Raw genomic sequence first — 23,163 nt, forward strand, 5'->3', positions numbered from 1 at the left:
GGCTCATTCAACTGGAGCTAAGTCTTCAACCTCAGCATTGGCTAGAGGTGTACCTGTTGAGGATATTTGTAGAGCGGCAACTTGGTCTTCCCTCCACACATTCGCGAAGCATTACTGCTTGGATTCCGAGGTGAGGAGGAACGGTCACTTTGCACGCTCTGTCCTTCAGGATTTCCTGGTCTAGAAGGGTGGACACCCTCCTCCGGGAGTGGGGACTGCTGTGGGACTCTATTCACAAGGTCAGGAATCCACACGGCAGATGTATCTATCAGAAGAACAAGTTACTTACCTTCGGTAACGCTTTTTCTGGTAGATACAATATCTGCCTGTGGATTCCTCACTGATCCACCCGCCTCACCGTTGTCCACTCTTCTATGCCAGTGTTTCTATTATGTATTTGTTCTATTTTCAAATGTTTTGTTGCATTTGCTTCACACTGTGTGTGTTTCCTTGATATTTATACTGCGTATACTGGGTATATGTCTACTGTCATTGGTCCGTCCGTGTGCCTCGAAGGCACGGAAAAAAGGGCGGAACTGATGTCATCACGCCGGCGTGGGCCTATTATAGGCGTCGGTGATGTCAGCGGAGTCGCGAGCGATGCCGTGCCTCTATGACGTCCAAGTCCACGTCGGCGCGAAGCTACGAAAAGAATTTCCGAAATGTTGCTGGCGCAATGGGATATTCACAAGGTGAGGAATCCACAGGCAGATATTGTATCTACCAGAAAAAGCGTTACCGAAGGTAAGTAACTTGTTCTTCTGCACCTCTTGGCTTTTTCTGTACCCCTCTTACATCTTTCTGCACCCGTTTTGCATCTTTCTGCCCTTCGGTTGTTTCTTTCTGCACCTGTCTTGCTTCTTTATGCACCCCTCTTGCCTCTCTCTCCACCCCTTCCCTCTTTCTGCACTTCTGTTGCTTCTTTCTGCACATTTCTTTCTTTTTCTGTACTTCTCTTGCCTCTTTCTAAAAATCACTGGCTTTCTGTAATTATCTTGCTTCTTTCTGCACCTCTCTTGCCTCTTTCTGCACCTCACTTGCTTCTTTCTGCACTTATCTTGCTTCTTTCTGCACCCCACTTGTATCTTTCGGCACCTCTATTGCCTCTTTCTGCAGTTCTCTTGCCTCTTGCCCTATACTTGCCTCTTTCTGTAACTCTCTTGCCTCTTTCTGCACCTCTCTTGCCTCTTTCTGCACCTCTCTTGCCTCTTTCTGCACCTCTCTTGCCTCTTTCTGCACCCCCTTTGCCTGTTTCTGCACCCCTCTTCCCTCTTTGTGCCACTCTCTTGCCTCTTTCAACACCACTCTTCCTTCTTTCTGCACCACTCTTGCCTCTTTCTGTACCTCTGTTCCTTCTTTCTTTACCTGTCTTGTCTCTTTCTGCACCCTTCATGCCTCTTTTAGCACCTCTGTTGCTTCTTTCTGCAGTTCTCTTCCTCTTTCTGCACCCCTCCTGCCTCTTTCTGTATGCCTTTTGCCTCTTTGTGCACCTCCCCTACCCTTTTCTTCAACCCTCTTAACTCTTTTTCCACCTCTGTTGGTTCTTTCTGCACCTTTTTTGCTTCATTCTGCACTTCACTTGCCTCCTTCTGTACCCCTCTTGCCTCTTTCAGAACCTCTATGGGTTCTTTCTGCACTGCTCAGGCTCTTTCCTGGACCTCTGTTCCAAATTTCTGCATCCCTCTTGCCTTTTTCTGTACCCCTCTTCCCTCTTTCTGCACCTCTCTTGCCTCAGTCTACTCATCTGTCCCCTCTTTCTATATGTTATGTTATGTTATGTTATTAAAATTTCTAGAGCGCACAGCTGCCCCAGCAAAGGGGCGTCCTGGCGCTTTGACAGATGCTATAACATAACACACTAAAAAGATTAGCCAGAAACTGGAAAGAGGAAAGTTTTAATGGCCTGCCTGAAGGCAAACATATCCTCAAGAGCACGAATGTGGACTGGTAGCGAGTTCCATAGGCCAGCCGCTAGAACCCTAAAAGAACGGCCACCCATCCTGCTCAACCTGAAGCGTGGGCAGACAGCCAAATGGAGACCCTCCGATCTTAAAGATCTCGATGGCACATAGGGTGTAAGCAGAGTAACAAGTGCCGGTGGCGAAGAAGTTTTCAAAATTTTGAAGGCCAGACACAGCGCCTTGAACTTGATTCGCTGTCTGACCGGGAGCCAATGCAAGGCCATGATGGTGCCCGACACCGAACAGTGTCTGGGAAGGCCCACAATGGCTCGTGCCGCGGCATTTTGTACTCTTTGGAGCCTAGAGGCCTCCGCTTGATTCACCCCTAACAACAGTGAGCTACCGTAGTCCAGCCTAGATAGTATTGAGGCCTGAACTACGAGCTGTCTGGTAGGGGGATCAAAGTACTTCAAGACTGGCCTAATACCACGCAGTATTCCATAACATGTGGCAGCCACCTTCATGGTGTGGTCCTTGAAGGAAAGTGCAGAGTCTACCCAGACTCCTAGATTTCTCACTCCAGCCACTGGAATAGGTGTGACACCAAGCTCTGACGGCCACCACTGATTACCCCATAGCTCAGCTTGCTTCCCAAGAACCAATACCTCCGTTTTGGTGGCATTCAACTGGAGGCAGTTGGTGCGAAGCCAGCTTGCTACTGCCAAGAGACCCGCACGGAATCTCGAAGCTGCTACCTCGGGGTCTCCGCTAAGTGTATACCCCTTTTGCCTGTTTCTGCAGCTCTTACCGCAATTCTCTTGCATCCTTTCACACCTCATTTCCCTCTTTTTGTACATCTTTGCACTGCTCTTGCTTCTTTCTCATCCTGGGATCTTCGCCCTCCACCTGGGACGACTCCTGGTGGCCCCCAGCCCTGGGCAACGCACCCAAGCCAACCGACCACGCACGCAACCTGGGCTTCATCCTGGACCCCTCCCTCTCGATGACCAGACAAGTCAACGCCGTCTCCTCATCGTGCTTCAACACCCTGCGTATGGTTCGCAAGATCTTCCGCTGGATCCCGACCGAGACCAGGAAGACTGTCACCCAGGCACTCATCACCAGCCGACTGGACTACGGAAACGCCCTCTACGCCGGAACCACAGCCAAGCTACAGAAAAGACTCCAGCACATCCAGAACGCCTCCGCCCGACTCATCCTGGATGTCCCCCGACGCAGTCACATCTCCAGCCACCTGAGGAACCTGCACTGGCTCCCCGTCGACAAGAGGATCACGTTCCGGCTCCTCACCCACGCACACAAGTCTCTCCACGACCTGGGCCCCAAGTACCTCAACGACCGCCTGACCTTCTACACGCCCACCCGCCCGCTACGGTCCACCAGCCTCGCCCTCGCAGCCGTACCACGCATCCGAAGAGCCACCGCCGGAGGAAGATCCTTCTCTTACCTGGCTGCCAAGACTTGGAACTCCCTCCCCATCCACCTTCGGCTGACCCAGGACCATCTCGCCTTCAGGAAACAACTCAAGACCTGGCTGTTCGAGCAGTAGCATACCCCTCCCCCCAAGCGCCTTGAGACCCTCCCGGGTGAGTAGTGCGCTATACAAATGGCATGATTGATTGATTGATTTCTGCACCTCTCGCAAATTTATGCACCCCTCTTGCCTCTTTCTGCACCCCTTTTATCTGTTTCTGTGCCTCTCTTGCCTCTGTCTGCACCTCTGTTCCCTCTTTCTGTACCTCTTTTGCCTGTTTCTGCACTTCTCTTACCTCTTTCTGAACCCCTGTTGCTTCATTCCGCACTTGCCTTGCTTCTTTCTGCACCTGTCTTGCTTCTTTCTGTACCCCTGTTGTCTTTCTGCATTCGTCTTCTTTCTTTCTGTACCTTTCTTGCCTGTTTCTGCATCTCACGTGCCTCTTTCTGCACCTGTCTTGCTTCCTTCTGTACCCCTGTTGTCTCTTTCTGCACTTGTCTTCCCTCTTTCTATACTTTTCTTGCTTCTTTCAGCAATTCTCCTGGCTCTTTCTGCACCTCACTTGCTTCATTCAGCAATTCTCTTGCTTCTTTCTGCACTTTCTTGCCACTTCTGCACCTCTCTTGCCTCTTTCTGCACCTCACTTGCTTCTTTCTGCACTTATCTTGCTTCTTTCTGCATCTCACTTGCCTCTTTCGGCACCTCTGTTCCTTCTTTCTTCACCTGTCTTGTCTCTTTCTGCACCATTCGTGCCTCTTTCAGCACCTCTGTTGCTTCTTTCTGCAGTTCTCTACCTCTTTCTGCACCCCCTGCCTCTTTGTGCACCTCTCCGACACTTTTCTGCAACCCTCTTGCCTCTTTTTCCACCACTGTTGGTTCTTTCTGCACCTTTTTTGCTTCGTTCTATACTTCACTTGCCTCTTTCTGTACCCCTCTTGCCTCTTTGAGAACCTCTATGGGTTCTTTGTGCACTGCTCATGCTTCTTCCTGCACCTCTGTTCCCTCTTTCTGCGCCTCTTTTGCCTGTTTCTGCAGCTCTTACCTCTTTCTGCATTTCTCATGCCTCCTTCCACACCTCATTTGCCTCTTTTTGTACCTCTTGGTTCCTTTGCATTGCTCTTGCTTCTTTCTGCACATCTCGCACATTTTTGCACCCCTCTTGCCTCTTTCTGCACCCCTTTTATCGGTTTCCGTAGCTCTCTTGCCTCTTTCTGCACCTCTGTTCCCTATTTCTGTTCCTCTTTTGCCTGTTTCTGACTTCTCTTACCTTTTTCTGCACCCCTGTTGCTTCATTCCGCACTTTCCTTGCTTCTTTCTGCACCTGTCTTGCTTCTTTCTGTACCCCTGTTGTCTCTTTCTGCACTTGTCTTCCCTCTTTCTATACTTTTCTTGCTTCTTTCAGCAATTCTCCTGCCTCTTTCTGCACCTTTGTTGCTTCTTTCAACAATTCTCTTGCCTTTTTCTGCACTTCTCTTGTCTCTTTCTGTACCTCACCTGCCTGTTTCAGCACCTCTGTTGCTTTTTTCTGCAGATCTCTTGCCTCTTTCTCCACCCCTCTGTTCTCTTTCTGCACCCCTATTTTCTCTCTCTGCACCTCTCTTACCTCTTTCAGCACCCCTGTCCCTTCTTTCTGCACCTCTCTTGCCTCTTTCTGCACCTCACTTGCTTCTTTCTGTACCTCACTTGCTTCTTTCTGTACCCCTTTTGCCTGTTTCTGTACCCTCTTTCCTCTTTGTGTAACTCTCTTGCCTCTTTCTACACCTCTCTTCCCTCTTTCTGCACCACTCTTGCCTCTTTCTGTATCTGTTTCTTTTCTTCACCTGCCTTGTCTCTTTCTGCACCCTTTGTGCCTCTTTCAGCACCTCTGTTGCTTCTTACTGCAGTTCTGTTCCTCTTTCTGCACCCCACCTTCCTCTTTCTGTATCCCTCTTGCCTCTTTGTTCACTTCCCCTACCATTTTCTGCTCCTCTCTTGCCTCTTTTTCGCCTATGTTGGTTCTTTCTGCACCTTTTTTGCTTCATTCTGCACTTCACTTGCCTTTTTCTGTACCCCTCTTGCCTCTTTCAGAACCTCTGTTGGATCTTTCTGCACTGCTCGGGCTTCTTCCTGTACCTCTATTCCAAATCTCTGCATCCCTCTTTCTGCACCCCTCTTCCCTATTTCTGGACCTCTCTTTGCTCTTTCTGCACCTATTGTCTCAGTCTGCCCACCTGTTCCCTCTTTCTGCACCTCTTTTTCCTGTTTCTGCAGTTCTCTTGCCTCCTTCCACACCTCACTTGCTTCTTTTTGCACCTCTTTTAGTTCTTTTGCAATGCTCTTGCTTCTTTCTGCACCTCTCTTGCAAATTTCAGCATACCTCTTGCTTATTTCTGCACCCCTTTTACCTATTTCTGCACCTCTCTTGCCTCAGTCTACACCTGTTTCCTCGTTCTGTACCTCTTTTGCCTGTTTCTGCCACTCTTTCCTCTCTGCAGTTCTCTTTCCTCCTCCTGCACCTCTGTTGCTTCTTTCTGTACTTCTCTTGCCTCTTTCTGCACCCCCTGTTGCATTTTCCATGCTTCTTTCTGCAACTGTCTTGCTTCTTTCTGCACCCCTTTTGCCTGTTTATGTACCCCTCTTCCCTCTTTGTGTAACTCTCTTGCCTCTTTCTACACCTCTCTTCCCTCTTTCTGCACCACTCTTGCCTCTTTCTGTGCCTCAGTTCCTTCTTTCTTCACCTGTCTTGTCTCTTTCTGCACCCTTCGTGCCTCTTTCAGCAACTCTGTTGCTTCTTTCTTCCGTTCTCTTCCTCTTTCTGCTCCCCTCCTGCCTCTTTCTGTAAGCCTCTTGCTTTTTGTGCACCTTTCCTACCCTTTTCTACAACCCTCTTGCCTCTTTTTCCATCTCTGTTGGCTCTTTCTGCACCTTTTTTGCTTCATTCTGCACTTCACTTGCCTCTTTCTGTACCCCTCTTGCTTCATGCTGCACTTCCCATGCTTCTTTCTGCACCTGTCTTGCTTCTTTCTGTACCCCTGTTGTCTCTTTCTGCACTCAACTGCTTTCTTTCTGTACCCCTCTTGCCTCTTTCAGAACCTCTGAAGGTTCTTTCTGCACTGCTCAGGCTTCTTCCTGCACCTCTGTTCCAAATTGCTGCATCCCTCTTGCCTTTTTCAGCACCCCTCTTACCTCTTTCTGCACCTCTCTTGCCTCAGTCTGCCCACCTGCTCCCTCTTTCTGCACCCCTTTTGCCTGTTTCTGCAGCTCTCTTACCTTATTTGCCTCTTTCTGTACCTCTTTCTGTACCTCTTGGTTCCTTTGCACTGCTCCTGCTTTTTTCTGCACCTCTCTTGCAAATGTTTGCACCCCTCTTGCCTCTTTCTACATCCCTTGTATCTGTTTCTGTACCTCTCTTGCCTCTGTCTGCACCTCTGTTCCCTCTTTCTGTACCTCCTTTGCCTGTTTCTGCACTTCTCTTGCCTCTTTCTGCACCCCTGTTGCTTCCCTGTTGCTTCATGCTGCACTTCCCATGCTTCTTTCTGCACCTGTCTTGCTTCTTTCTGTACCCCTGTTGTCTCTTTCTGCACTCAACTTCTTTCTTTCTGTACCTTTCCTGCCTGTTTCTGCATCTCACTTGCCTTTTTCTGAACCTGTCTGGATTCTTTCTGCACCCCTGTTGTCTCTTTTTGAACTTGTCTTCCCTCTTTCTGTACCTTTCTTGCTTCTTTCAGCAATTCTCCTGCCTCTTCCTACACCTCACTTGCTTCTTTCAGCAATTCTCTTGCCTCTTTCTGCACTTCTCTTGCCTCTTCTGCACCTCTCTTGCCTCTTTCTGCACCTCTCTTGCTTCTTTCTGCACCTCTCTTGCCTCTTTCTGCACCTCACTTGCTTCTTTCTGCATCCCTGTTGTCTCCTTATGTACCTCTTTTGCCTGTTTCTGCAACTCTCTTGCCTCTTTCTGCAGATCTGTTGCCTCCTTCTGCATCTCTGTGCCTTCTTTCTGCACTTCTCTTGCCTCTTTCTGCACCCCTGTTGCTTCATTCTGCAATTTCCATGCTTCTTTCTGCACCTCTGTTATCTCTTTCTGCACTCGTCTACCCTCTTTCTGTACCTTTCTTGCCTTTTTCTGCATCTCACTTGCTTCTTTCCACACCTCTGTTGCTTCTTTCAACAATTCTCTTGCCTTTTTCTGCACTTCTCTTGCCTCTTTCTGCACCAATTCTTCACTTTGTGCAACTCTCCTGCCTCTTTCAACACCTCTCGTCCCTCTTTCTGCACCACTCTTGCCTCTTTTTGTACCTCGGTTGCTTCTTTCTGCACTTCTCTTCCTTTCTGCACTCTTCTTGCCTTCTTTCTGCACCTCTATTGCTTCTTTCTGCACTTCTCTTGGTTCTTTCTGCACTTCTCTTGGTTCTTTTTGCACTGCTCTTGGTTCTTTCTGCACTGCTTTTGCCTCTTTCTGGTTCTCTTTTGCCTCTTTGAGCACCTCTTTTTTTTCTGCAGATCTCTTGCCTCTTTCTACACCCCATTTGCTTGTTTCAGCACCTCTGTTGCATTTGTCTGCACCCCTTTTGCCTGTTTCTGCACCCCTCTTCCCTCTTTGTGTAACTCTCTTGCCGCTTTCTACACCTCTCTTCCCTCTTTCTGCACCACTCTTGCCTCTTTCTGTATCTCAGTTACTTCTTTCTTCCCCTGTCTTGTCTTTCTGCACCCTTCGTGCCCCTTTCAGCACCTCTGTTGCTTCTTTCTGCAGTTCTGTTCCTCTTTCTGTATCCCTCCTGCCTCTTTCTGAATCCCTCCTGCCTCTTTCTGCACCTCTCCTACCCTTTTCTTCTCCCCTCTTGCCTCTTTTTCCATCTCTGTTGGTTCTTTCTGCACCTCTTTTGCTTTGTTCTGCACTTCACTTGCTTCTTTCTGCACCCCTCTTGCAAATTTCTGCACACCTCTTGCTTATTTCTGCACCCATTTTACCTGTTTCTGCACCTCTCTTGCCTCTGTCTACACCTCTGCTCCCTCTTTCTGTACCTCTTTTGCCTGTTTCTGCAACTCTCTTTCCTCTCTGCAGTTCTCTTTCCTCCTCCTGCACTTCTGTTGCTTCTTTCTGTTCTTCTCTTGCCTCTTTCTGCACCCCTGATGCTTCATTCTGCATTTTCCATGCTTCTTTCTGCAACTGTCTTGCTTCTTTCTGTACCCGTGTTGTCTCTTTCTGCACTCGTCTTCCCTTTCTGTACATTTCTTGCCTGTTTCTGCATATCACTTGCCTCTTTCTGCACTTTTCTTGCTTCTCTCTACACCTCTGTTCTTTCAGCAATTCTCTTGCCTCTTTCTGCACTTCTCTTGCATGTTTCTGCACCTCTCTTGCCTCTTTCTGTACCTCATTTGCCTCTTTCTACACTTCTCTTGCCTCTTTATGCACCCCTGTTGCTTCATTTTGCACTTTCCATGCTTCTTTCTGCACCTGTCTTGCTTCTTTCTGCACGCCTGTTGTCTCTTATGTACCTCTTTAGCCTCTTTCTGCAATTCTCTTGGCTCTTTCCGCAACTCTCTTGCCTCCTTCTGCATCTCTGTTGCTTCTTTCTGCACTTCTCTTGCCTCTTTCTGCACCCTTTGTCCCTCTTTCAGCACCTCTGTTGCTTCTTTCTGTACTTCTCTTCCTTCTTTCTGTACTCATCCCTTATTCTGCACCTCCGTTGCTTCTTTCTGCACTTCTCATGGTTCTTTCTGCACTTCTCTCTCCTCTTTCTGTACCCCTCTTGCCTCTTTCTGCACCTCTGATGCTTCGTTCTGCACTTGTATTGCCTCATTCTGCACCTCTCTTGCTTCTTTCTGCAGCTGACTTGCCTTTTTCAGCACCTCTGTTACTTCTTTCTGCACTCTTCTTTCTGCACATCACTTCCTCTTTCAGCACCTCTGTTGCTTTTTTCTGCAGATCGTTTGCCTCTTTCTGCAGATCGTTTGCCTCTTTCTGCAACTCTCTTGCCTCTTTCTGCACTTCGTTTGCCTCTTTCTGCACTTCACTTGCCTCTTTCAGCACCTCTGTTGCTTTTTTCTGCAGATCTCTTCTCTTTCTGCACCCCTCTTTTCTCTTTCTCTACATCTCTTGCCTCTATCTGCAACCTTGTTCCCTCTTTCTGCATTTTTCTGGCCTGTTTCTGTACCCCTCTTGCCTCTTTCTGTACCTCTGTTGCCTCTTTCTGCACTTCTCGTGCTCTTTTTGCACCTCTCCTGCCTCTTTCTGTCCTCTCTTGCCTCTTGGTGCAACCCCCTACCTTTTTCTGTACCCCCTTGCTTCTTGTTGCACCTCTGTTGGTTCTTTCTGCACTGCTCTTGCTTCTTTCTGCACCTTGCCTCTTTCTGCACCTCTGTTGCTTCTTTTAGCGATTCTCCTCCCTCTTTCTGCACTTCTCTTCCTTCTTTCTGCACTTCTCTTCCTTCTTTCTGCACCCCTCCTGCTTCTTTATGTACCTCTCTTGCCTCTTTCTGCACCTCTCCTACCTCTTTCTGCACCTCTTCTACCTCTTTCTGCACCCCTCTTGCCTCTTTTTGCACCTCTGTTGGTTCTTTCTGCACTGCTCTTGCTTCTTTCTGCATCTTACTTGCCTCTTCCATCACCTCTGTTGCCTCTTTCTGCACTTCACTTGTTTCTTTCTGTGCCTCTCTTGCCTCTCTCTGCACCTCTGTTGCGTCTTTCTGCACCCCTCCTGCACCTTTTTGCACTTCTCTTGGTTCTTTCTAAACCTATGTTGCTTTGTTCAGCATTTCTCTTTCCTTTTTCTGCACTTCTCTTGCTTGTTTCTGCACCTCAGTTGCCTCTTTGCACTTCACTTGTTTCTTTCTATACCCCTCTTGCCTCTTTCTGCATCCCTCTTCCCTCTTTTTGCAACTCTCTTGCCTCTTTCTACACCTCTCTTCCCTCTTTCTGCACCACTCTTCTGTACCTCTGTTGCTTCTTTCTGCACTTCTCTTGCCTCTTTCTGTACCCTTTGTGCCTCCTTCAGCTCCTCTGTTACTTTTTTCTGCACTTCTCTCTCCTCTTTCTGACTCCCCCTCTTGCCTCTTTCTGCACCTAGTTGCTTCTTTCTGCACTTCTATTGCGTCTTTGTGCACCTCTCTTGCTTCTTTCTTCCGATCTCTTGCCTCTTTCTGCACCTCATTTGCCTCTTTCAGCACCTCTCTTGCTTTTTTCTGCTGATCTCTTGCCTCTTTCTGCACCCTGTTCACTGTTTCTGCACCTTTCTTGTCTGTTTCTGCACCTCTCTTGCCTCTTTCTGTACCTCTGTTACCTCTTTCTGCACTTCTCTTGCTCTTTCTGCACCCTTCGAGCCTCTTTCAGCACCTCTGTGGGTTCTTTCTGCACTGTTCTTGCTTCTTTCTGCACCTCACTTGCCTCTTTCTGCACTTCTCTTGTTTCTTTGTACACCTCTGTTGCTTCTTTCAGCCATTCTCTTGCCTCTTTCTGCACTTGTCTTGCTTCTTGCCTCTTCCTGTATTTTTTACCTCTTTCTGCACCTCTATTGGTTCATTCTGCAGTTCTCTTGCCTCTTTTTGTACCTCTATTGCTTCTTTCTGCACCCCTCTTGCTTCTTTCTGCACCCCTCTTGCTTCTTTCTGCACCCCTCATGCTTCTTTCTGCACTCGTCTTTTCTCTTTCTGTACCCTCTTGCCTCTTCCTGCACCCCTGCTCCCTCTTTCTGCACCTTTCCTGCCTGTTTCTGCACCCCTCTTGCCTCTTTCTGTGCCTGTGTTCCTTTTTCTGTACTTCTCTTGCTCTTTCTCCACTCTTCGTGCTTCTTTCTGCACCTCTCTTTCTTCTTTCTGCACTTCACTTGCTTTTTTCTGCACCTCTCTTGCCTCTCTCTGCTCCTCTGTTGCTTCTTTCTGCCCTACTCTTGCCTCTTTCTGCACCTCTGAGTTAGTGGTAGTTTTAACCCCCCTGCCTTATTATATACTAGGGCCTTACAGGGGAGGTCATGCCAATTACAGGGGTATCCCAACCCACAGTGTACTCTAGCGTATGTGGGTGTTTTCACTGTATTCTAAATGTCTTTTAGCATAGCACTGGCTCTGAGTCAGTTACCACCAGTACCAGTTAGCAAAAAGTTGGGGGCACAGGATGACTTTGTAACAAGGCCTCTTTCTGCACCTCTGTTGGTTCTTGCTGCATATCTCTTGCTTCTTTCTGCACTTTTCTTCGTCTTTCTGGACCTCTGTTGCCTCTTTCTGCATTTCTCTTGCTTCTTTCTGCGCCTTTCTTCCTCTTTCTGCACATGTCCTACCTCGGTAGACATAGATAGAAATTAGCATTTAAAAAACCTTTGAAATCCACTGAAAAAATCATAGCTTTCAGGGACGTTAAAGTTAGAAATTAGCATTTAAAAACCTTTGAAATTCACTGAAATACCATATGTTTTAGGGACGTTATAGTTAGAAATTAGCATTTAAAAAACCTTTGAAATTCACTGAAAAAAACATAGGTTTTCAGGGACGTTACGGTTAGAAATTATCATTTAAAATACCTTTGAAATTCACTGAAGAGAACATAGGTTTCAGGGACATTATAGTTAGAAATTAGCATTTAAAAAACCTTAGAAATACACTGAAAAAAACACAGGTTTCAGGGAGGTTATAGTTAGTTGGACATTTCACTCGTACAAAAACAGAAATTCGGCGGTTATAGTTAGTTGCGCTAAGTGTAACTCGCGCCCCCGCATTGCACTGCTGATAACATCACTGTGCAGTAGTGTTGCATAGGGCGGCTGAGGCCTTGGACCTCGAGCTTCCTACGGTGACTGTCAGGACTAACCGCCTGACTGAGGTACTTCAGCGGACAGCAGCCTCTTCGGATCCCCTGCTGCCTTTTAACCACTTCCATGCTAATGACAAGGTCAGCTCGTCATGCAGTGCCCATTCATTTCAATGGAAATTAGAGTAAATTGCTAGAATTGCCTTAGCACCAAAGTGGTTATGAGGCTCTCACTGACAGCTTTTCGGGCACTTGGTCCAAGCCCAACACAAGGGCTCCTGTGGACAGGATGACTGCCCGATGCTACCGCCTGGTCCACTTTCCCTCTCCCAACACCCTATCCCTGAGAGCTTGGTGGTCCAAGCCTCATCCTAAAAAGGCACATTCCCTACTGCTTCACCAGATAGGGAATCCAAGAGGCTGGACCATCTTGGGAAGAAGATGTTTACTTACACCAGCTTAGGACTGAAGTTGGTGAACACCACATGTCTCTTTGGCCGTTATACACACACGGTGTAGGATACGGTCGCGCAAGTGCTGCCACAGTGCCCGGAGGAGGCCTGGGCCATGCTCACCTTCGCTGTCGTTAAGGTCAAGATGCAGCTAAGTTCACCATTCGGTGTGAGCTGGATAACGCCAACTCGCTGGGTAGGACGGTTTCCACGTTGGTAGCCCTGAGGCGCTGCGCCTGGCTGAGAACGTCTGGCTTCTCTGGGGATGTCCAATCCACACTTTTGGACATGCCCTTTAAGGGCCGTTGCTTGTTTGGTGACAAGGCGGACAACACACTCGAGCCCTTCAAGGACTCTAGGGCCACGGCCAAATACTGGTGCCTTGCAGCAACTTCTTGCCCCATGCAGTCTGCCTTTCGTCCCTTTTGTGGCTACGGAAGGGGTGTCCCACCACCTTCCACCCAGAGCGACAGGGTCTCGCAAGCTACCTAGCCTATGCGTGGCCTAGGACATGGAACCCAGCGCCGCGAGTCTGGTGGCCAGCAGGCAGGCCAGTCCACCAATGCCCCCCTTGCAGCAGCCTCCAAACCTTCCTAGTCTGACTTTTCAGGGCCTCCTGTTGCCAGTGGGCGGCAGGATCTGCCATCACCTCCCCCACTAGCACAACATCACGTCGGACTAGTGGGTTTTGCAGATAGTCCAAAGGAGCTACACCCTCCCCTTCGAGACTACCCCTTCATCCATTCCACCAACACTTCATCCCATGTCAGAGGATCACTTGGCCCTTCTCTACCAGGAAGTTACAGCTCTGTTAGCCAAGGGAGCTATCGAACGAGTCTCTGAGCCAGAAGTAGGTTGTGGCTGCTACTCCCACTACTTCCTCCTGGTACCCAAGAAGGACAAAGGCCTGCATCCTATCTTGGACCTCAGGGACATCAACCGCTTCCTCCAGAAGGAGAAGTTCAAAATGTTAACCTTGGCTCAGGTACTATCTGCCCTCGACACTGGGTGGCAGCGTTGGAATTGCAGGATGCTTATTTTGACATCCCCGTCTTGCCTGCCCACGGGCGCTACCTATGGTTCACGGTAGGCCACAAGCATTTTCAGTTCACCATGCTCCCCTTTGGCCTTACCAGCGTCCCTCGGGTGTTCATGAAAGTGATGGCTGTGGTCCCAGCTCATCTGCACAGATCAGGGGTTCCAGTCTGCCCCTATCTCAACGACTGGCTGTTGAAGGCAGGCTCACCCCTGGCTGTTGTCTCCAACCCTCAGGCTAGGGTGAACATCCTGCATTCGCTGGGGCTCACTATCAACGTGCCGCAGTCGCACCTATTCCCTCTCAGAAGCTCCTTTTCATCTGAGCAGTCCTGGATACAGCGCAGTTTCAGGCTTATCCTCCCGAGCAGCGAGTCCAGGATATTCGGGCTATGATACTGATGTTTCATCCTCTATCCGAATTTCGGTTAGAAAGACTCAGAGGCTGCTGGGCCTCATGGCCTCCTGCATCCTGCTGGTAGATCATGCCAGATGGCATATTCTGGCTCTGCAGTGGGACCTGACGTTCTAGTGCGCGAAGCGTCGGGGAATCTTTCCGATGTCATCCAGATCTCGGGGGGGACTGCGAGTCAGTTGCAGCGGTGGCTAACAAACCAAGATTGGGTCAGCGGCAGATCCCTCTCCCTTCCCCAACCATAGTTCAAAGTGGTGACGGATGCATCACTCCTGGGATGGGGCAACCACATTGGAGAGGTGCACATCAGAGGTCTATGGTTCCTGGCTGGAGCTCCAGGCGATTCGTCTTGCACTGAAGGCATTCCTTCCTTCTGTCAAAGGAAGAGTAGTGCAGGGGTTGACGGACAACAACCCTGCCATGAGGTACTGCAACAAACAGGATGGGGTGGTGTCGTGGACCCTATGTCAAGAGGCTCTTCGCCTTTGGACATGGCTGGAACATCAGGGTATATCCTGGGTCGTTTAACACCTGGCGGGTTCCCTGAACGCTAGGGCTGACAAACTCAGCCACCGGTGCATGATGGATCATGAATGACATCTTCACTAGGAGGTGGTTCAACGTCTCTTTCAGCAGAGGGGAGAGCCTTGGTTAGATCTATTTGCCACGGAAGAGAACACGCAATGTCAGCAGTTCAGCTCATTGGAGTTTGCAAGGCGGCACTCACTCGAAAATGCCTTTCGTCGTGAGTGGAATTGCAGCCTCGTGTATGCCTTTCCGCCTGTGCCACTTCTAACCAGAGTGCTGAAGAAGATCAAGTGCGACCGGGCCCAGGTAATTCTTGTGGCTCTGGACTGGGCACGAAGAGTCTGGTACAACGGCCTCTTGAGCATGGCCATCGATCCGACTGCCTCTTTTGGAGGATATTCTCTCGCAGCAGCAGGGGCGGTCCTCCACCCGAACCTGTCCAGCCTTCACCTCCTTGCGTGGAGATTGAGCAGTGACAGTTGACTGCTTTTGACCTTCCCCCCGAAGTCTGTAATGTCATCTTGGCAGCCAGACGTCCCTCTATTAAAACGGTATACGCCTGTAGATGGAACACATTTGTGGCATGATGCACAGCAACGGCTGTGGATCCCCTTTCTGCCCCTCTTTCTATGTCCAGCGGGACTCTGCTTTGGGCACTCTTAAAAGCTATCTTTTGTCCATTTCGACCTTTGACTTCCTTATCAGCCTTCTCTTTTCAAGTCCCCTATTGTAAACAGATTTCGGAAGGGCATTACTCATCTCTTTCCTCCTTGTTGTTTCGTAATGCCCCAGTGGGACTTAAATCTTGTCCTTACTTATCTTATGTGTGCTCCCTTCAAGCCACTACATAATTGCCCTCTATGTCTTCTTACTCTAAAGGATACTTTCCTGCTTGCCATCTCCTCTGCTCTTAGGGTGAGTGAGCTTCAGGCTCTGTCTTCGAAACCTCCCTTTCTTGCTGTCTATCTGGACAGAGAGGTTCTTCGTACTAGGCCCTCTTTTCTGCCCAAAGTGGTTACTTCTTTCCACATAGGTCAGACCATCACATTGCCCACCTTCTTCCTGCCCCCACACCCCTCCAAGGAGGAGGAGACTCCATTGTCTGGACCCAAAGCGTGAGCAGTCCTTCTACCTTGATTGCACTAAAGACTTCCGGTTGGACGATCAACTCTTCGTGGCTTATGTGGGTGCCAAGAAAGGTTGGGCCGTACACAAACGTACCATCTCTCAATGGGTTGTCCTATGCATCAAGATCTGCTATTCTTTGCCAAAGAAGGAACCTCTGGTGCGCCCACTTTACCAGGGCGACGGCAGCCACTACTGCATTGGGACATGGAGTTCCGCTGGTTGACATCTGCCAGGCAGCCACATGGGCATCCCTGCACACATTCACAAAACATTACTGCCTGGATGGCCAAGTCTGGAGGGATGGCTTTTTCGTCCGCTCGGTTCTCCAGGACATTCTGGTGTGAACTTAGTTTGCAGACCCACCACCGGGGCTGGCATTGCTGGGGTATCTATTCTAAGGTAAATAATCTATAAATACAGTCTCTTTCAGATGAACAACTTACTTATCTTTGGTAACGATGTATCTGTCAGAGACATATGTAGTTATAGATTCCTTACCTCCCCACCCCGTTCTGCGAACTGACTTCTAGGGATAGGGACTCCCTTACAGGGCCCTAGTTATGTGCACCAGTGGTCAGTGTCTTGCATGGCTCAGCGCTTCTGGCGTGGAAAGTCGTGTCAGAACTGACGTCAGCGCGCAGGGACGGTGTCTAAGTAGACACCGCAACGTCATCTCAGTGACCACGTCGCCAACGACTGACACAGAGTTGACCAGCGCCACCTACAGACGCGCAGGGGTACTGCTACAAAAAAAAACTCTCCGGATCCAGTCTGACGCCTGAGGGTAATTCTAAGGTAAGGAATCTATAACTACATGTCTCTTACAGATACATCGTTACCGAAGGTAAGTAACTTGTTCTTTATTCATATTGTTAGTTGGCTTCTTCTACAGTTTTTCATGCTAACATGGATAATTTAATTCCCATACTCTTTAATGTCTTCTGACTTCACTTATCTGTGGTTCTTTCCACTGGTTTTTAATTTATAGAGTATGTTATTGCTCACTTACATTGTTATGAATGTCAGGGTTTGTCCTAGTTAGAAACTTTTTCATGCTCTCAGTTAGCAGACCGTCCTCCAGGGATGGTATGCTTTAGTATCTGATTCTAAAGTAAGGAATCGGCGACTAGATGTGTCTATCAGATTAACAAATTGCTTACCTCTGTGAACTGAGTCTTCTTTTGTCTTATTGATTTTGTTCTGAAAAATCACATATTTAATCAAGAATTCAGTGATTATTTGACACGAGGGTTGTTTATTTTAGCACACTGCTTCGGTAGGCAGTTTCTATATGTGGCTCCACATTTTGAGCGCAGAAATTTGTCTCCGAAAAAGATGACAAATGGCAAGGGGGTTACATAGACTGCTATGGGGAAAACATTCTGGATCGATTCTTGCGCCTGGGGGAGGAATCTAAAGTAAGTAATCTGTAACTAGACCCTGTCACTACCAGATAATGCATTACTGATGGTAAGTAACTTGTTGTTTAGTGACTTTTGTGGTTCACTCTGAGGATTGTGGTCAGGGCCGACTTTAGGGCGGTGCGACCGGTGCGGCGGCACTGGGCTCCAAGCCTGGGTGGGGGTGGTGGGGGGCACTATTTGCGCTCGGACCAAAATGTGCAAATAAAAGAAGGACATTGGAGCTCATGTGGTTGCAGTTGGAGAGGTATGACATCCCGAGCGCAGCGGGCGTACATCCTTTCTGGAACCAGACAGGCCCTCAAAGGCATCTTCTCTGACTCCGGAGATGTCGGACGGCCCTCCCAGAGCAGTTTACAAAACAGGAGACAGCACTGGTCTTTACTCGAGCGACAGTCAAAGAAAACGGAGGCACAGCACCAAGAAGGACAACAGTGCTTCTGTCTCTTATGTACATGCTTTCTGTGTCGCTCTGCAATCATTTCCTCATGTGAACAACCTTCTCATGGATTTATGTTTTCATGTGCACAGTCTGCAAGGCTCTCTTTTCAATGTACAGCTTTCCCCTTTTTCACTGCTGTACGGATCTATTGTGTCTTCATTTACAGTGATGCCCTGAAGAGCACTGCCTGCTAGTGCCTCCTCTCTCATGCTGTAGTGTAGTCAGGGTGTTCAGGGCCCTAATCCGAGGAAGGAAATGGGCCTGCCAGTCGCTGTATGAGCTGTAAGCTATAATATATATTCTAACTGAGCCCATTTTTCTCCTGAGACTAGCTTCCTTTTAGCAGTCTCCCACCTAAAATTATCTGTTTCAATGTATTTTAATGGGGAAAATAAAGTCCCCTGATTTATTTTTCAAAATTCCCCTCTTTGTAGCGAAATGTTGGCATGTATCGGGGTTCACATGGCCTTTGGAAACTGGTGCCAATGCATCTGCTGCACCAGTGGAAGCTATGTCCATGCTTGCTGTGTTCAGTCTGCCCCCCATCTGTACACTGTTGACCTCATCTGTACAGAATGCCCCCGTCTCTCTTTGTACTCCTCTTCTGGTGTACAGACTGTGTGTCTTTACACTGCTATCCCGACATATGCAGTCTGCTTTTTACACTTCTGTGCTGGTGGGTACGGTCAATGGGTATCTCTTTAGATGGCTGCTCACGTCTGTACAGTGTGTACAGTCTGATCTATTTATGCTTCTTACCTGGTGTGTACAGTCTGTTCTGGCATATTTGACACAGCTGTCCATATAATACAGTTGTGCCATTTGACAAATCTGAGTGGCCAGTATAGAAGATACGGCCTAACAGAGCTGCCAATTTTAGGAACTGGGGAACCATGTTCGAATCTCCAGCTTGTTCTAGTACTCTCCTTAACTCACGTCTCTCTATGTTCCTTTTGGGGTCAGTGGTCGTTTTTGTAAAGTTCTGATGCACAAGGGCCTAGGCTTCTAACACTTTCACTTTGGGTCTTATATGCTCTAAATGTCTAATTTTTTGCATTTTGTTTTCAAAGCCTGACTGTTCCGAGCAGCAAGCACTTGTCTTTATTTCACACAGTCTTGCACCTGTCACTGTATGCCACACAATGCCTTGCAGCAGAGTGCCCTTATTGACTCTGGTACTCTATGTTCTACTCTTTCCCCCTGTACTGTGTGCCTCAAGATTAAATGTGTCTCCTATTTTAAGGAATACAGTAAATACTACATTTTAAATGTTATCTGCTCTGAACAGCATGCATCTCAGCCCACAAATAAGCATGAAATCAGCACTGGTTTACTGCATGAGTTTAAGGTAGGAAAAAAATGTTGTGTGGAGGGGGCATCTCAAAGATTGTGGCACTAGGCACCACCAACTCTAAAGGCAGCCCTGAATGTGGTTGTTGTCTGCGTGGGCCTTCCACCATTCCTCAACCAATAACTCAATTTCTTACACCCTGTATTTCTGCTGCACACTATGAAAGTCAGGACCATTGATAACAGCTAGATCAAGTGGGCTTGTGTATAATATGTTTGTCACCTTGATAGCATAAGCAGAGAGTATCAATTGGGTGACTCGCCTTATCTTTACTTTTGAAAGAGATAGTCTAAAAGCTGTGTTTTGGAAATAATAGTTGTGTTTCTACCTTTAACTAGTGAGTCACATACTGTAGTACTTCTGCAAAATACATTTATCTTTGTATCTCAGGTCAACTTGAAGCCTTCATGGATCGCAGACTAATGCAAGATGACAATCGCGGTCTTGGCCAGGGTGTCCAGGATAACAAAGTTACAGCCAATTTGTTCAGAATACTGTTGGAGAAAAGAGATGGAGTTGATAAGGTAGACATTTCCACTTTTGTAATGTTTATAAAAATGTCATGATATCTCATGCTCCTAGAATGAACTGTATGCAAGAGTTAATATTTTTGTTTTGCTCATTGTGTGAATTTGTTTTCAAGAACATTTTACGAGTTGTTCGCCTTCAAATATACATTTTTCAGTAATGATTGCAGTCTCATTATTTTTATATCCTTGTTTACTCTCTCCGTGAGTTTTTTTTTTATTATTTAAAATATTTAATGTCATTGAGAATATTGCACCATTTAGGTATGTGTTAAGCATAAACATATTGTTTTTAAAAAAAATGTGTTTTTAAAAAAAAAAAAAAAACAACTCAGCAGGTGCATTTCAGTCAGAGTCCATCGTTTGTAGCCAACAAGAGTTATAAGAAGCAATGGTACTAAGCAAACAGTGTTATGTTTGTCCTTCCTACACCCCCCTTAGTGTCGTCCACACCCCTTATTAAAGATCTCCTGAGTCCCTCAGCTAAGTATGTGTCTGGTGTAGTGTACCCCCTATCCCCCGAGAATAAACATATTGTTGTTGGAGAATCTTTTCAGATGGATATTTCTATTTACAGTTTTGTTGCCTTATCACCAGACGCTAGTCTGGATCTGGAAGAATTTTCAGTATAGCCCCAGCGCCCAGGCTTGTGGCGACATCCAGCTCTGTATCGAACTTATTCTGGCCTGGAAGTGATGGCTGGAGCTGTATATAAGCAACACCCAAGCACGTTGACGTCAGGTCTCTATCTTACCACGCCTTTGGATACAGAGCAAGCTCTTAACATTTACTTGCCAGTTGATGAGGTTTTTTTATGAAAATATTATTTTCCATAGTGCATGGAAACTTGTGTCCTTCTAAAAGTACAGGGTTTAGCCTTGTAGGGACTTTTGCAAGCAGGCGTCTGTGACAGAACCCCATGAGGTATTTCTCTGGTATTTAGGTTCAGGTTCTCCAAGTTGTGTTAAGAGTGTTCCCCGATGCACCCGAAGGCTATTCAGGGTAGCAGAACCAAGCTGTATTCACTGACCATCGGAAGACGTCATGTAAGTCCCTTTCTCAGTTGAAGTCGAGAGCTCGGTCACGTTTTTGCTCTCAGTGCCACTCCTTCGGGTAAATCAAAATCAAAAAACTCTTTGGGAAGGGATTCGAGGAGAATTGAGGCATTAGGAAAATAAGTGTACTTTTCAATTAGCCATGAACTTTGGGAAGTCAACTTCAGTTATTTGCTGGATAGGTACTCCCACACATTATGGGACTTAGTCGAAGAGTTTTTGCCAGCAGTCCTGGCGGAGCTCCCTGACAATTTGGGGCAGCCTATTCAGGTTGGCCAGGATGCAGACAAATATGTCATGCAGTCAGGACTGTACGCGACAGATTGATTAAGCAGGGTAGTTGGGACTAGCGTGCTGGTATGGTGCCACATGTGGATGAGATCCACAGGCGCAGGTGCAGTGAACTTCCATTCCCTCGCCCCTCTAGCAGCATCCTCCATGCCACTTCTGTTGGCCTGCAGCAGCTCATGACCACCCGGTGTAAGACAGACTCAGCCATTTTCTTCATGGGTTGCAAGCTATAACATCCGGTGGGGTGGCCTTTTAATGGTTTGACAGGGCTATGCCCTTCTAATTCTTTCCAACACACTGAGAGTGCGCAGGAGTGTCGTTTACAATCTCACGTCTGATTAATCTTTTTAAGTTGACTGAGACAATAAGGGAGTTAGCAATAATAAAACAGTTGAATCTCTTTGAAGCCCATTTTGCCATACAATAAGGAACAGAAATCGATGATTGAAGTTAAGTGGTTTATTTTAACTTACCAATCAATCCAACCAATACGAATATCAAAAGGATATTAAAAAGGTACAGCTTACAATTGATAAAATAAATCATGCAGGATGTTCTGTCTCAAGATTTAGATATGAAATAACCACAGCTATGATGAAACAGAATACAAGGAATAGAAATAAGTGTTCCATCAAGAAACTCTAGTATTCCCTCCTAAACATGAATGATCTTTAAAGTCATCTAGTTCGAGATTCTAGGTTCTGAATAAGGATGGGTTCCAGAATGGGGTCTCAAGGGAGTTCGAAAATGCGAGAAGGGGTCAGCATAGTGGAGACTCCAGTAGAAGTCTTCCAGAATTGGAATAAATATTTTGCATGCAGCTTCACCCCCCACCCCAAGAATAAAAGAAGTAGAAAGGTCTGTACCCCTCAAAGTCCAAGAGAATCTGCTCTTAACTTCTAACAGTGTGAACATTAATTAAAACATACAGAAACTCCAGCATCAGGCGTATCTCCCACCCACCCTTCTATTGACCAATGGTGTCCGACCTCACGTCATGCATTGCAATATTGCCAAACTTTCCCTTCCCACAGAACTTGGACGGTTTCCGTAACCTTGAACATTCCTTCGGTCCTGATACATGAGGAATATGCAGATCCATCTGCTCACTAGGTCTCCACGTTCTTACCAAGACTTTTCTTCTCAGGCCTTACAATCAAGAAACTGATACAGACAACGATACTCCTTTTCTCTATTTAACAAATCCTTGAGAACGCACCTGCAAAGGAAAAGAACGTGCTGATCAAGCAAAGTACATTTTAAAGCAAGGCCTATAGGCATGCTAACTTAAACAAAGCATTCAATGTGCATTTCGTTTTCATGGTTTACATGCACACGTGTAACTTTGATAAAATTGCAAAACGAGTGCAATGAATACATGTTTACATATGCAATTATAGCTGTGTAAAACTGTGTAAATGTAAAACTTGAGTAAAGAATACGAGATTCATGTTATGTTGAACATTAGTGAACATTTATAAATCTTTAAATTCTACAGTGAATACATTTCAGTTAATGCATTTAAATGAGTCACCCACATCAATAGGATTAAGGCACACCGTGAATATAGTGTCAGGTACACTTATATAATTGCACTTCTGCAATATGTAAGAGTGTTGCCTAAATTACGCTGGTCCAGTCCCCCATCTGATGGAGATGTTAGTCATCTCAATAACACACATATGAATCCTTATTATGAGAGATCAAGTCAAATCCTTGAAGTTCTCCACATCTTTTGTTTAGTCCTTTCTAGATGTTTCAGATCATCATAAAATTTAGACTGACTCTCCTCCATTTCTACATCTGCTCTCTTTCTCCCTTCCTCTCCTTTGCCTCTCTTGTTGCTTTCATATACTTGCACCTCTCAAAGGTTACAAACTGAGATATTGCACAATGGGCAATTATTACAAAGGGGTCTGAAAATTGAACCAAATAATGTGCTTCCAAGGTTTCCAAACCATGTGCCTGTTGCAGAAAATCCATTGCCAATTGCTTCCCATGCACCTGTAGCGGCTAACTCCTCCAACTCTACTTTCAAACCAGTAATATTCTTAATGTACTTCTTTAAGTTCTTACTTTTGTCAGGAAATCAGGTACAACATTGCTGTACCTTTAACATCCTACAGACGCAGCCATCTTTTGCAAAAAAGGATGCCTAACGCAAGACAATTCTGTAAAACATTGGATCTCATAGCTACCATTTCAGTATCTACAGCTAACAGAGAACTTGCTCTACTGGTGGACAATTTTCTAATCTTGAGAACATTTAATATAATTCCTACATTTGGAATCTTTGCACCAAAGATGTCTCCAACGATTTCAGCACCACTGCTACCTCATTTAGTTATAGTTTTTGTCTCCCATACAGAATCATTCAGATGTTCCACATGATAAAACATTTGG

The 23,163-nt window shown here is 46.8% G+C and overlaps 1 protein-coding gene across 1 annotated transcript in view; it reads left to right on the plus strand.

The window, feature by feature from the left end:
• MAN2A1 (mannosidase alpha class 2A member 1) overlaps positions 1-23,163 on the plus strand; it is a 1,212,885-nt gene that overhangs the window by 1,093,433 nt on the left and 96,289 nt on the right. The window contains exon 19 of the mRNA XM_078675492.1: positions 19,278-19,411. Coding sequence (XP_078531618.1) covers positions 19,278-19,411 — 134 coding nt within the window. The remainder of the gene's footprint in view (positions 1-19,277; positions 19,412-23,163) is intronic.

The sequence above is a fragment of the Lissotriton helveticus genome, chromosome 2_1 (genome assembly GCF_964261635.1).
Source record: "Lissotriton helveticus chromosome 2_1, aLisHel1.1, whole genome shotgun sequence".
NCBI lineage: Eukaryota > Metazoa > Chordata > Amphibia > Caudata > Salamandridae > Lissotriton > Lissotriton helveticus.